The 14,624-nt window shown below is 42.1% G+C and overlaps 1 protein-coding gene across 4 annotated transcripts in view; it reads left to right on the top strand.

Moving 5' to 3' along the window:
• Positions 1 to 14,624, top strand: part of dlec1 (DLEC1 cilia and flagella associated protein) — a 182,026-nt gene that overhangs the window by 110,890 nt on the left and 56,512 nt on the right. For all 4 annotated transcript variants that reach the window (XM_072576369.1, XM_072576371.1, XM_072576368.1 and 1 more), the window contains 5 exons: positions 935 to 1,017; positions 2,257 to 2,431; positions 6,375 to 6,468; positions 12,748 to 12,878; positions 14,159 to 14,317. In XM_072576369.1, the coding sequence (XP_072432470.1) occupies positions 935 to 1,017; positions 2,257 to 2,431; positions 6,375 to 6,468; positions 12,748 to 12,878; positions 14,159 to 14,317 (642 nt within the window). The remainder of the gene's footprint in view (positions 1 to 934; positions 1,018 to 2,256; positions 2,432 to 6,374; positions 6,469 to 12,747; positions 12,879 to 14,158; positions 14,318 to 14,624) is intronic.

Below are 14,624 nucleotides of genomic sequence, written 5' to 3'. Positions count from 1 at the left end.
AAGCATTTTACTTCTACTGATTTCCCTTCACCTAACCTGCTTGTTGCCTAACAGATTTACAGATCTATCATGGTGCAGAAGGAGACCATTTGGCCCATTGTGCCTACACTAGCTCTATTATCTAGTGCCAATCTCCTGCCTTTTCCCCATATTATTGTATATGATTACTATCCAAATAGCCATCTAGTATCCTTCTGAAAGAGTTCAAGAATTTTGTCAGGCATGACATGCTTAATGAAGATATGCTGATTCTTAGAATTATAGAATCCATATAGTGTGGATACAAGCCACTCAGCCCATCAAGTCCACACTCACCCTTAAAAGGGCATCTCAACCAGACCCACCCCATCCCTGTAACACAGCAATTACTGTGGCTAATCCACCTAGCCTGCACATCTCTGGATACTATGGGCAATTTTAACATGGCCAATCCCCTTAACCTATGCATCTTTGGACTTGTGGGAGGAAACTGGAACACCCAGAGGAAACCCACACAGTCACAGGGAGAACGTGCAAACTCCACACAGACAGTTGCCTGAGGGTAAAATCGTAAAAATGTGAGGCATCAGTGCTAACCACTGACCATATATGCTGTCCAATTTTTGAGGTGGATTTTTCCTGATTATAATTTTGCATTTCTAAATGCCTATATCTGTGCTCAATCAAAACTCACACTGACTAATCTAGATGAGTCCAGATCCAGGGTATGCTATCTTTGTGATGAGGTGTTAAACTAAGGACATGTCTGCCTGTTTAAAGATGTGAAAAATAAAAATGACCAATAGGCCCATGGATATGTAGAAAGAGTAGTCACACAAAGCATCTGAAACAGCAACTTTGAACGATCATCACAAAGACTGACAAAAGGTTGTAATTATGATGTTTATTTGAGGTTAATTTCTTCCTTGAATGAAATGTTGTTTTTGCTTTGCAGCTGAAGGAGTATCATAATGTGTTTTACCTTGTATTGCGAGATGTTCCAGAGCTTTTGAATGCCAATGAGTGTAACACCAGTAGGTGAGCTCAATATGTGCCTGCACATCTCTGTCTCATGCCACACCTTGTTTTGTACTTATACTTCGAATAAATTTCCACACCATGGTCTTCTCTGCAGGATAGGGAAGTCTAAAATTAGAGGGCATAGGTTTATGGTGAGAGGGGAAAGATCTAAAAACGACCTGAAGGGCAACATTTTCACACAGAGTGTGGTGCATGTATGGAACGAGCTGCCAGAGGAAGTGGTCGAGGCGGGTATGATTAAAACATTTAAAAGATATTTGGACAGGTACACGAATAGGAAAAGTTTAGAGGAGTATGGACCAAACGCAAGCAAGTAGGACTAGTTCAGTTTAGGAAACCTGATCAGCATGGATGAGTTGGGCTGAAGAGCTTGTCTCCCTGCTGTATGACTGTGTGACTTTTTCGTAGGCGAACAAGAATTCATGCCCTTTGCCAGCTGTGCCCTCCTTGTCACTAAGGGGTCAGTTCTCCCTGAAATAAATCTGAATCTATGATAGTGGAGTCGCAGGTAGATAGGATGGTGAAGAAGGCGTTTGGTATGCTTGCCTTTATCAGTCAGAGTATTGAGTACAGGAGTTGGGAGGTCATGTTGCAGCTGTATAGGACATTGGTTAGGCCTCTTTTGAAATATTGCGTGCATTTCTGGTCTCCTTCCTATCGGAAAGATGTTGGGAAACTTGAAAGGGTTCAGAAAAGATTTACAAGGATGTTGCCAAGGTTAGAGGATTTGAGCTATAGGGAGAAGCCGAACTGGCTGGGGCTGTTTTCCCTGGAGCATTGGAGGCCGAGGAGTGACCTTATAGAGGCTTACAAAATTATGAAGGGCATGGATAGGATAAATAGACAAAGTCTTTACCCTGGGGTCAGGGAGTCCAGAACTAGAGGGCATAGGTTTAAGGTGAGAGGGGAAAGATATAAAAGGGACCTAAGGGGCAACATTTTCACACAGAGGGTGGTACGTGATGGAGTCTAGTACAATTGCAGCATTTAAGAGGCATTTGGATGGGTATATGAATAGGAAGGGTTTGGAGGGGGTCGGGTGCTGGCAGGTGGGACTAGATTGGGTTGGGATATCTGGTCGGCATGAACAGGTTGGACCGAAGGGTCTGTTTCCATGCTGTACATCTCTATGACTCTATGACTCTATAATAATCCTTGCTGCATACAAAATAAAATCAATGTGCCAAAGGTTTACTTCCTTCAAACTAAATCCTTTTCTTGTCTCATACATTACAGGAAAAGTAGTTTGGGAAGGTCAATGAAAACAGCTTCTGCAGCAATGACTAATATCGTCGGCATGGAGCTGGAGGTTAAGGGCTACACTGAGCCATTTCAAGTCTTATTGAGGCCTTATGCCATTCTCATCCCTGGCGAGAACTACCTGGGCACAACTCTGAAAAAGTATTTTGAGGTTTGAATTTAAATGTCTTTGGATGAAAAAAGCAAATCAAGCACCGAGGTTCATTTCTAGAATTAGAGAGCAGTGAAATTATATTAAATGTGTAGAAGCTTGGACAGACCGCACCTGGGAGGATTGTACGGAGTTTTACACTCCTTATCAGGGCACTGAAGAGGACGCATGCGGTATTTTCAGGTAGAATACCAGCACTGAGATTGTAAGCTTATCAGCTTAGAAAAAGTGAGGACTGCAGATGCTGGAAAGTCAGAGTCAATGAAGTGTGGAAGTGGGAAAAGCACAGCAGGTCAAGCAGCATCAGAGGAGCAGGGCAATTGACGTTTCAGGTCAGAACCTTTGGTCAGGACTTATGAAAGGTTCTGATCTGAATCGTCGATTTCCCTACTTCTCTGACGCTGCTTGACTTGCTGTGCGTTTTCCAGCTCCACACTTCATCAACTGTAAGCTTATCAGGAAAGGCTGAACAGACTTTAGTTGCTTTCACAAGACTAAGGGCTAACCCAATAGAGGTTTCTAAAATCTAGTGATTCAGCAGTGAGATGTAGAGAATTAGACCAGCATGATCAGCACAAAGATATTAATGTACCAGCCTGCTCCTGAAAAGCCCTGACCTGAGCCCAGAGTTTCAGTTCATGGTCAGATTTTGCAGAAGTGTATATGTTCATGCAGCACACTCTCTTGAGCTGCATGTACTTAAGATAAGATATATGCAAGAAATGCCAATGCTGATGTAGTGTTTAGAAAACATTAAATATCTGGTTGGGAACGAAGGGAAATAAATCTGGCTAACAAACTGGAAGTCTATAGTTGATGTAATAGTATTTAAGGAGAAGGGTGTTTAAGGGGAAGCTTGATAAGTACACTAAGAAGAAAGTAATTGAAGGTTACACTGATAAGTTTAGATGAATATAGGAAGAGCTTTTATGTGTTTATAAACACACAATAGAGCAGTTGTCCCAAATAGCTTGTTAACGATTTGATTTGATTCGATTCATTGTAGTCTCATGTACCAAAATACAGTGAAAAACTTTGTTTGCGAGCAGTATAGGCTGATCATAGCAAACAAGAACATTCATATCATAGGGTACGTAGACAGAGTGAGGCATACAGGTTACACCATACAGGAGATGTGCAAAGAAAGATCAACATTAGCAAGGTCATATTATTTGGGTCCATTAATCAGCCTAATAACAGCAAGGAAGAAGTTGTTCCTGAACCTGCTGGTCCGTGTGTTTGAGCTTCTGTATCTTCTGCCTGACAGAAGAGGTTCTACGGAGAGGTCTTTGATGATGTTGGCAGCCTTTCCACAACAACGAGAAATATAAATGGAGTCCATGGATGGGAGGTTGGTTTCCGTGATGGTCTGGGCTGTGCACACCACCTTCTGTAGTTTTCTACGGTCCTGAGCAGAGCAGTTGCTGTACCAGGCCATCATGCACCAAATGGGGCATCTGTAGAAGTTGCTGAGTGTTCTTATGGGCATGCTGAATTTCGTAAGCTGCCTGAGGAAGAAATGGCATTGTTGTGCATCCTAATTTCAGTGTAATTATTTTATTATGTTTCTTTGTCTAAGAGATGAAATTTGCTCAATAAATATTAGGAGGATTTGAATGGTAAATATATCTGGTTGCACTGCCTGTGTGAGTAAAGCTAAGCATGCTGGAAACACTCAGCAAGTCAGCCAGTATCCGAGGGCAAAGAAAAATAATTTAATGTGAGAACCACAAGCTGAAGTAGACTATCCAGCCCCTTCAGCCTGCTGTCAGTCACTATGATCAAGATTGATCTGTTTGTGACCTTAACTCCATTTTCTTGCCTGCCCCCCCATAATCCTTCATTCCCTTGTCCCTCTAACTCAGCCTCACGCAATTATAGGATTAATGGTGCTGGAAGAGCACAGCAGTTCAGGCAGCATCCAACGAGCAGCGAAATCGACGTTTCGGGCAAAAGCCCTTCATCAGGAAACCTGATTCCTGATGAAGGGCTTTTGCCCGAAACGTTGATTTCGCTGCTCGTTGGATGCTGCCTGAACTGCTGTGCTCTTCCAGCGCCACTAATCCATTATTTGGTTTTCAGCATCTGCAGTCATTGTTTTTACCCCACACAATTATATTCGATACTTAAGGTCTGTCTCCCTTCCTCTGTGGAGGATTTGCCTGCCACCAACTGACCTACTCATCCTAAGCTGTGAGGTGGAGGTGCCGGTGTTGGACTGGGTGGACAAAGTCAGAAGTCACAGGACACCGGGTTATAATCCTACACGTTTATTTGAAATCATGAGCTTTCGGAGGTGACAAAGGAGCAGCACACTGGAAGCTTGTGATTTCAATTAAACCTGTGGACTATTACCTGGTGTCTTGTGACTTCTGACTTCATCCTAAGTTGTGCAAGGCCTCAACTCTAGTAACATGGGCCCTGAACGTTATTCTATAAAAATTAACAGGTGGAGAGCAGTAATGAAAGATAATGTATAAATGGGTGAAACGTTGCCCCAGAACAGGTGAAATAAACAGGTTTAATTGCTATCCAGTTGGCTCTTGTGAAAATGCACTTTTGTGACTATACATCAGTGAAGGTTAGTATAGAGCTCAGTTCTGACGCTTTCCAGATTTGAATTGTGCACTAGAGTTAGAATCAGACAAAAAAAAAATAAGCAGTTCAGTATGGGGCCACAAAGGGCTGGATTTTTACAAGGAGGCACAGTCTAAACATTAGGGCTAGACACTCAAGAGATGTCAGGAAACATTTGTATATCCAAAATGGGCAGAGGTTTGGAACTCTATTCCACAAACTGCAGTGCGTGCTGGACCAGTTGTTAGTTTTAAATCTGAGATAGATAAATTTTTTTGTTAAGCAAAAGTGTGCTTTTGGGATATGGGCCAAAGGCAGAGAAATAAAGTTAGGCCACAGATCAGCCATGATCTCATTGAATGATGTAACAGGCTCGAGGGGCTAAATGGCCTACTCCTGTTCCTTTATTTCTACGTGCTTCCACCAGGTGAGTTTTCAGGTGGAAGAGGTACATTTCAAACAGGGCTGATGACCAGCCCAATACCTTTCCACCATTCCCAAGCTCACCCCCATGATGTGGAAGTGGGAAAATTAAAATATGTAACCTCTGCCATAATATGGATGGCTGAGAGGTTTTGTAAAAGAAAGTTTTTAAAGCAGCAGGAAGATGGTGGTGAGAAGGCATGGTTACTAACTTTGTGGAGGCTCTTTGTATGTCTGGGTAAGCTCCCAACTAGAGGCCCTACTGCTTCCTCTGGCCCATGTCCCTGGACTCACTCTGACCCTGACCCAAACACTGTGACTCGCCTAGAGGCCCAGAGGATCCACCAGCTTTGAACACTGATGTGGCCCATTTTCCCAGGCCATAACCTCCAGGGATAATGTCCACCACTTCTTCTTTCATACCAGCCTGCTCTCTGAATCCACCACCCTCTTCCTAAGTTGATCCAAGCCAATGCCCCTCCAGCTTACTTCGGTCACGGCTGCCTTGCTTGTGAACCTGCCTGCAGTGCTGGTAGCTCCCAGTTTGCAATTTCCAGTGAGAGGATGGAAGTCCCATTTTTCCCTCATTAACACCACCTACAGTAAGTTACTTCTGCAGGGTGGTCTTCCTTCTCAGTCAGTCAGTGCTCAGAAAATTTCCTGGTGAGGACATATGGGTTAGCAGCTCCCTCTGTTCGACATGTTAACAGTAACCTAAACATCCCATCATTCTGGATTAGTGGTGCTGGAAGAGCACAGCAGTTCAGGCAGCATCCAAGGAGCAGCGAAATTGAAGTTTCGGGCAAAAGCCAAACATCCCATCAGTTTAACCAGAAAGTGTTTCAGAAGGAAAAACATGAGGGACTTAAAACAAACTAATCTGTATCATACGTGGTAATTCACGACAAATGCATTCAACCTTTTTGTGCTGTGTTTACTGCAGATGTGGAATTATAGCAAGTCCACCATATACTACGAATGGGAGAGTGTGCACGATTCTCACATCCTGGAGGTGCTGCCACCTTGTGGAGCCATAGGTAATACCATGAAACTGCTAATCGCTCAGAATAATATTGAGGATTAGGTGCTTAAGTACTTAGGGGCATCTGGAATAGACTAGCTGTGTATTCTCCTGAATGTAGAAAATTGGTAGATTAACCAAAATGTTTAAGATAATTAAATAAGTTTATAGGGTGGATAGAGAAAGATTTTTTTATTTTGGTACAGAATTCCAAGCAAGAGGCATTCAGGATGATGTGAGGAATTACATTTTCACAAAAAGGATGGTGGAACTCTATTCCTGAGGGTCAGTTGAAATTTTGAAAAACGAGATTAGTCAATTAAACAAAAAAAAACTAGAAACTTGCCTTTGGTGATCAGTGGATTGAGTACAGAAGTTGAGAGGTCATGTTGCAGCTGTACAAGACACAGGTCAGGACACTTTTGGAATATTGTGTTCAGTTCTGGTCTCCCCACTACAGGAAAGATGTTGTTAAACTTGGAAGGATTCAGAAAAGATTTACAAGGATGTTGCCAGGGTTGGAAGGTTGGAGCTATAGGGAAAGGTTGAATAGGCTGGGGTTATTTTACCTGCTGTGTCAGAGGCTGAGGGGTGACCTTCTAGAGGTTTATAAAATCATGAAGGACATGGATAGGGTGAATAGTCAAGGTTTTTTCCCCAGTGTAGGGGTGTCCAAAACTAGAGGGCATAGGTTTAAGGTGAAAGGGGAAAAGATTTAAAAGAGACCTGAGGGGCAACTTTTTCACTCAGAGGTTGGTGCTTGTATGGAATGAATTGCCAATAGAAGTGGTGGAGGCTTTTACAACATCTAAAAGACATCTGAACGGGTACCTGAATACAGGATATGGTCCAAATGCTTGCAAATAGATTAATCTAGGATATCTGGTCGGCATGAACAAGTTAGACCAAAGGGTCTGTATCTGTGCTGTACATCTGTATGACTGTAACTGTATAACTGCAGATGCTGGAAAACAGAAACAAACTTAAACATTACTGGAAAATAGCAGGCCTGGCAGCATCTATGGAGAGGAAGCAGGGTTAATATTTTGGGTGCAGTGACCCTTCTTCAGACCCTTCAGATAGAGAAGGGAATTCTTTCTGATATAGAACATAGAACATAGAAGAATACAGCGCAGTACAGGCCCTTCGGCCCTCGATGTTGCGCCGATCAAAGCCCACCTAACCTACACTAACCCACTATCCTCCATATACCTATCCAATGCCCGCTTAAATGCCCATAAAGAGGGAGAGTCCACCACTGCTACTGGCAGGGCATTCCATGAGTACTTTTGGAATTAATGAAATTATGGGTTTATCATATCAGGCTGCAGAGAGGAGAGAGGTGCTCTAAATGGGAGACAGGGTTGCAAGGGAGAAGTGAGGACCTGCCATTGGGAGTAAGGAACTGCGAAGTGGGAAAATGGGCTACATGGTGCCTCACAGAACCAGGGACCCAGGTTTGATTCCAGCCTTGGGCAACTGTCTGTATGGAGTTTGCACATTCTCCCTATGTCTGTGTGGGTTTCCTCCCACAGTCCAAAGATGTGTGGGTCTGGTGAATTGGCCATTCTAAATTGCCCGAAGTGTTAGGTGCATTAGTCAGAGGCAAATGGGTCTGGGTGGGTTACTCTTCGGAGGGTCGGTGTGGACTGGTTGGGGCGAAGAACCTGTTTCCACGCTGTGGGTAATCTAATCTAAAATAAAATGGGCAGAGATTCTGTAGACAGAGAAGAGAGACAGCAATGGGTGGAGATCGCCTGGTTTGATTTTATTTAATTTATTGTTGTCACATGTATGATATACAGTAAAAGGTATTGTTTTGCATGCTAACCAAATAAATCATACCTTACATAAGCAGATCAGGGTAATAGAACAGAATGCAGAATATATTGTTACATCAACAGACAAAGTACAGAGAATGATCAACTCTGATTTATTTGAGTTCTGTTTATAAGCCTGAGAGCAGTGGGGAAGAAGCTGTTCTTAAATATGTTGGTATGTGTTTTTGAACTTTTATACCTTCTGTCCAATGGAAGAAGGTGGAAGAGAGTATAACTGGGTAGGAGGTGTCTATGATTATATTGGCTGCTTTCCCGAGGCAGTGGGAAGTGCACAAAGCGAAGGAAACGATTTTCAACTTACTAACAGAGGAATATTCACCTAACCAGAAACAGGCCATGGCAAGCCCTTCCTCTATCTGTATTACTACTTCCTTTAACAATCTGGGATGAAAGTGATCTGGACCAGGTGACTTATGCAGTTTAAGCATTTCCAGAAAGACCTCCTATCAATTTTCACTCTATCCATTGGTTTTGCCATCTTTGCTTTAAGCCAATATTTTTCAGATTCCTCTTCCACAAATTTAATTAGATTAAAAAAACATCTTTGCATTGTCCAAGCAATTTTTGTTTTGAAATTTCAACCAGCTGCTTCATTGACAATGTGATGTTCCAGCCTGAGTATAAACAGATGCAGCATTTTAATTATTTGACAAAATTAATGCTATGGGTAGGTATTGGAAATTGGGATTAACTGAGTAACTCTTGCACCAAGACAGTACAGACAGAAAGGATTGACTGGGTAAAAACAATGACTGCAGATGCTGGAAACCAGATTCTGGATTAGTGGTGCTGGAAGAGCACAGCAGTTCAGGCAGCATCCAAGGAGCTTCTTGGATGCTGCCTGAACTGCTGTGCTCTTCCAGCACCACTAATCCAGAAAGGATTGACTGGCCTCCCCTTTTGTATTGTTACTATCTGTGATTCTACAATATGTCTTAAATTGCTCGAATATTTTATCCTTAAACAAAGTTTTCTATAAGAAGTCTAATTTGCATTTGAATGAATCAATATAGTTACACTGACTGAGATTGGCTGATTCAGGATGGATGTGAGATTAAACATAGAACCTTTCTCGTGTCTTTTGTGTTGAATCTGTAATTTGCTTGATTGAGTTGTAACCCTGCTGTGCATCTATTTTAAATGGAAGGAGGGTGCTTTAACCAAAAGAGAAATGCTGGAAAATCTCAGCAGGTCTAGCAGCATCTGTAAGGAGAGAAAAGAGCTGACGTTTCGAGTCTAACTGACCCTTTGTCAAAGCTTAAAAAAAAGGGAGAAATAGGGAGATATTTATAATAGGCTGAGAGAGGTGAGTCATGGCTACAGAAGCAAACGTAGCAATAAAGAGGTGATAATGACAGTGCATAGAGAGATTATAGGGAGAGTAGGAGCTGTGAATGATCAAGGCTGAAGCCATTGCTATGTGACAAAATATGTGGGGGGATGGGAGGATGGGTGAAGCAGAGGCAAAATGGAAAACAGGGGAGGGTGCTTTAGACTGGGAAGGGAATTTATCTATTAATGTGAAATGGGTGACCCTCAGTTCTGATCTCATCTCAGGCGCACTGCATAAATTCACCAAGGCTCCTTAGACAGCACCTTCCAAACCCATTATAATTACCATTTAGAAGGACAAGGGCAGCAGTTACAAAACACCACCTGCAAGTTCCCCTCAAAGCTGCTAAGTGGCCTCACTTGAAAATATGTTGCGGCTTCTTCAGTGTTACTGGGTCAAAATCCTGAAACTCACTTGTTAACCAGTTCTATGGGTTCTCCGCTAAATAGCCTGAGACAACTCACCATCACCTCATCAAGGACATCTAGAGATTGGGCAATAAATGCTAGGTCAGCAGTGAAACTTAGATATATTTCATGAACAAAAGATGATGTTGAGTATCTGATTCTTTTCCATTGAAGTCAATTGCATACTGCCATCTGACAGCTTTGCTAAAGTTAAAAATACCTCTTTAAAATGGGAAGAAATTATTTGTGCACAATACTACTTTTTCATTTGAAGACAGTAAGGACTGCAGAGGCTGGGAGCAAGCGTTACTAGATGTGAAACTGGAAAAGCACAACAGGTCAGACAGCATCCAAGGAGCAAGAAAGTCAACATTTCAGGCCGAGAGCTACTTTCTCCTTACCGTTTCTGCCTCAACCTCAAGAAGACTCAAGTCCTTTACCAGCCCTTCCCAGGGCAGGTTCTGGTCCATTCCTCCATCAAGGTTATTGGAGATCCTCCCAAACTTGGAACATTTCCCTAACTGGGAACCCAGTTCTTATCTAATATCTAATCAACTTAGATCTAACACTGCACCCAGTCCATGAGAACTCCCTTTAGACCCTTCAGTCCATGCCAACCATAATTCCAAAATAAAGCAGTCCCACCTGTTGTGCTTGGCCTATATCCCTCCAAACATGTCCTATTTATATCCATGTCTGAATGTCTTTTAAAAATTGTAATAATACCAAAATCCTTGTGAATTTGAATGATTTATTATCACTTGCATTTTACTGTGAATAATATAATAAATTACAGTAAAAATCTTCAATCTGATGCCATTTTGAATAGTTTAAGAATAAAAAAAAATAGTTGAAAGAGTGTCCACCGTGGTTCCACCACCTCCACCATGGATCCTGAACTCTGAGCCAGCTGACCAAGAACACCTGCGCCACCACCCCACCTCCACTGCCTGCACCAGACCATCAACATCAGTGCCACCACTCTTCAGGCACCATCTCTTCTCTGCTGGGACCACTTTGTCAACTCCACTGCCAGTGCTGATACTGGACCCACTCTGGCTCTGCAACTGGGAGTCCCTGGCTCTGAGGTCTTGCTGATAACCAGGAGTCCCCGCTCAGGGCCTACCACCTAACCCTATCGCAGGAACTGCCATCACAGGCTCGCTGACAAACTCTGGGCCTACCGTAATCAGGAGTCCCTGGCTCCACGACCAGGTTAGGCCGCTGCGCCACCTCACCTAGAGTGATACTCTGGCCACCCTCGTCTGTGATGTCACCTTCCCTTTTGCCACCAAATGGAAGAAGATGAAGAAAAAGAAAGAAGATAAAAAAGGGTAAGGGAAGAGGAAGCGGCTGGTTGGGCTGAGGAGCGAAATATTGTGTATAAGGCAGTCATCCTTCTGTCCTTTCTAGATGTCTCCAAGACCTGGACTACATATAGATACTATCTCAAGGTCCTTAAGAAGTATTATCAATGCTGTTTGAGATTAATTCTGTGAGTCAACTGGGAGGAAAGGTATACTAACATCAGTGCCCTTGAAGGAATCATGATACCATTAACAAAAACTACTTTCTAGCTTCTCGTGCAAAAAATGTACCCTACATTTTTTGGTAGATATTTCAGAAAAAAAGAGCACCTACATTGCTGTCTTTTACTGTTGTCAAAATGGTTGTGTGATTATGTGATGTAAACTGAATAATTTATGCATATTTTAATATTATTTATTTTGAGTTTGAATTTTTTAAATTTTGAACTAGTTATATATGGGTTTTCTGTTTGTCTGAAGGGGTTTAATGACTAACTTGTATTTATTTCTGAAGTTATAGTGATTTCTCTTAAAACACTGTGTGAAATTCCTGGAGTTTAATGGGTTTTTGTTGACATTTCAAACATTTTTTGAGCAAAAACCGTAAAATAGTTGTACATTAACTTTTCAGTTTAATACAATAGTTTTTTTTTATTATTAGAGGCCATAGCTTGGAAAGGTTTTTTGTTTGTTTCAGCTGGGTATATAAAACAGTTGTTCATGATAAAGGGACAAGATAAAAGTAGTTTTCTCCTTCTAAGGCATTCTGTAAAGGTTCCAGACTGGAAGTGTTAGCTTCAAATCCTAAAGAGGTTACTTGAAGTTGAGAAAATTTAAGCTTAGTTGCAGTATGAAGGCTTTATTAAGAAATTATCAGATTCTCAAGTCTGGGAGTTGAAGTCACCATTAAGTTAAATCAGAGAGGGATTAGAGAGAAAGGAATTCTCTTTGATGTGAGTGCAGAAAGAGACGCCTTTGGAATTAACGGGATTATAATTTTATCATATTTTCAAATCTTAAAATATATGTCTTATATAAATTGTTTGATCTATTCTATTTTCATTTCTTTTGCATTATAATCTTATTTTGTTGTTAAAGCCAAACCTGCAGCATTGTTAAACCAAATATATAAAATACAATCTATCAAACTGGACTTTTATCTGAGATCTCACTTGTCCAGTGATAACATCAGTTTGGACTGGACCAATTATGACTGCTGCTATTCTTCAAAAGTACGTCATTGGTTGAAAGTGCTTTGAGATATTGTAACATTGTGAAAAATGCTGAAAAGGGCAAGTTATTTTGGTTAACACCTTGCTGGGTTGGTCATTTAATCATCAACAAGCTCTTTGCTATGACTTTTCTTAAAATAAAAAGTCTGACTGGAGCTCTCTGTGTTCTTTATAGAGCCCAATGATTACTGTGACCTGGAGCTGTTGCTTACTGGAGGCAAGGTGGAGAAAATGAAGCACCGTCTGCCGTGTCACATCAGATATCAGGAAGAGCCAGTGGTCCTTTATGTAGAAGCAGCTTTTATGGTCAGTGAGCTATTATATTACAAAGTAGAAGCATGAATTCTCCAAACTATCCTAGAGGTTAATATTCTGTCTGCTGGAGGGCTTAATGTCAACAAAAACTGATATTTGTATCGCAAATTTAATGTATCAAAACATCGCGAAGAGCATCGGAGAGAAAACAGTTCTCCTCATCTCTGTCTTAAGCAGATGACCCTTTATTTAAAAATGACAACCTTGGTTTCTGGATTCTCCCTCAACAGTAGACATCCTTTTCAGATCAACCCTGTTAAGCTCCCTCAGGATCTTACAAGAAAACCAAAGAACTCCAAATGTCAGATGCATTTTCACTGGATCTGAAGTGTTAACTCTGCTTTCTCTGCACAAATACTGACAGACCTACTGAATTTTTCCAGAAATTTCTCTTTCTGTCCCTCAGGATCTTGTACGTTTCAATCAACTCTTACTTTTCTAAACTTCAGTGGAGAGAAGTATAGTTTGTTCAGATTTTCCATTAGATAGAGTCATAGAGATGTACAGCACAGAAACAGACGCTTTGGTCCAACTCGCCATGTCAACCAGATATCCTAACCTAATCTAGTCCCACCTGCCAGCGCTTGGTCCATATCCCTCTAAACCCTTCCTATTCATATACCCATCCAGAAGCCTCTTAAATGTTGCAATTGTACCAGCCTCCATCACTTCCTCTGGCAGCTCATTCCATACACGTACCACCTCTGTGTGAAAAGTTGCCCCTTAGGTCCCTTTTAAATCTTTCATCTCTCACCCAAAACCTATGCCTTCTGGTTCTGGACTCCCGCACCCCAGGGAAAAGACCTTGTATTTACCTTATCCATGCCCCTCATGATTTTATAAACCACCATAAGGTCACTACTCAGCCTCCGACTATCCAGGGAAAACAGCCCCAGCTTATTCAGCCTCTCTGTACAGCTCAAACCCTCCAATCCTGGCAACATCCTTATAAATCTTTTCTGAACCATTTCACGTTTCACAATATCCTTCCAATAGGAGAGAGACCAGAATTGCACAAAAGTGGCCTAACTAATGTCCTGTGCAACCGCAACTCCTGTACTCAATGCTCTGACCAATAAAGGAAAGCGTACTAACCACCTTCTTCACTATCCTATCTACCTGCGACTCAACTTTCAAGGAGCTATGAACTTGCACTCCAAGTCTTCTTTGTTCAGTAAAACTCCCTAGGACCCAGATGCCGTTTTATTGCCACCGTTAATACATTATTCCCTGCAAATTCTAAACATATACTGCTTGTGCTGCTGTTGCAGGGTGCCCAGGTTTGCATTGACCTTCCGTCTCTGGATTTCTGTCTAATGAGGCTGGGAACTAGTGCCATGTGCACCATCCAGATCAAGAACACATGCCAGCTTTCAGCTTTGTGGCATCTGCAAGAGAGTCCAGAATGCCTGAAGGAACGGAATGAAGAGGTCAGTGTGGCTTCAGAATGTGAGAGACTTAGAGTCATAGGGATATGCAGCACGGAAACAGACCCTTCGGTCCAACCCGTCCATGCTGACCAGATATCCCATCCCAATCTAGTCCCACCTGCCAGCACCTGGTCCATATCCCTCCAAACCCTTCCTATTCTTATCCCCATCCAGATGCCTTTTAAATGTTGCAATTGTACCAGCCTCCACCACATCCTCTGGCATCCAGCATCTGCAGTCATTGTTTTTAACTTCCTCTGGCAGCCCATTCTGCACATGCACCACCCTCTGCATGAAAACTTTGCCC

This window comes from Chiloscyllium punctatum, chromosome 8 (assembly GCF_047496795.1).
Source record: "Chiloscyllium punctatum isolate Juve2018m chromosome 8, sChiPun1.3, whole genome shotgun sequence".
Taxonomy (NCBI): domain Eukaryota; kingdom Metazoa; phylum Chordata; class Chondrichthyes; order Orectolobiformes; family Hemiscylliidae; genus Chiloscyllium; species Chiloscyllium punctatum.
Note: the sequence above shows the minus strand (reverse complement) of the source record. Positions and strands in the feature narration are given on the sequence as shown.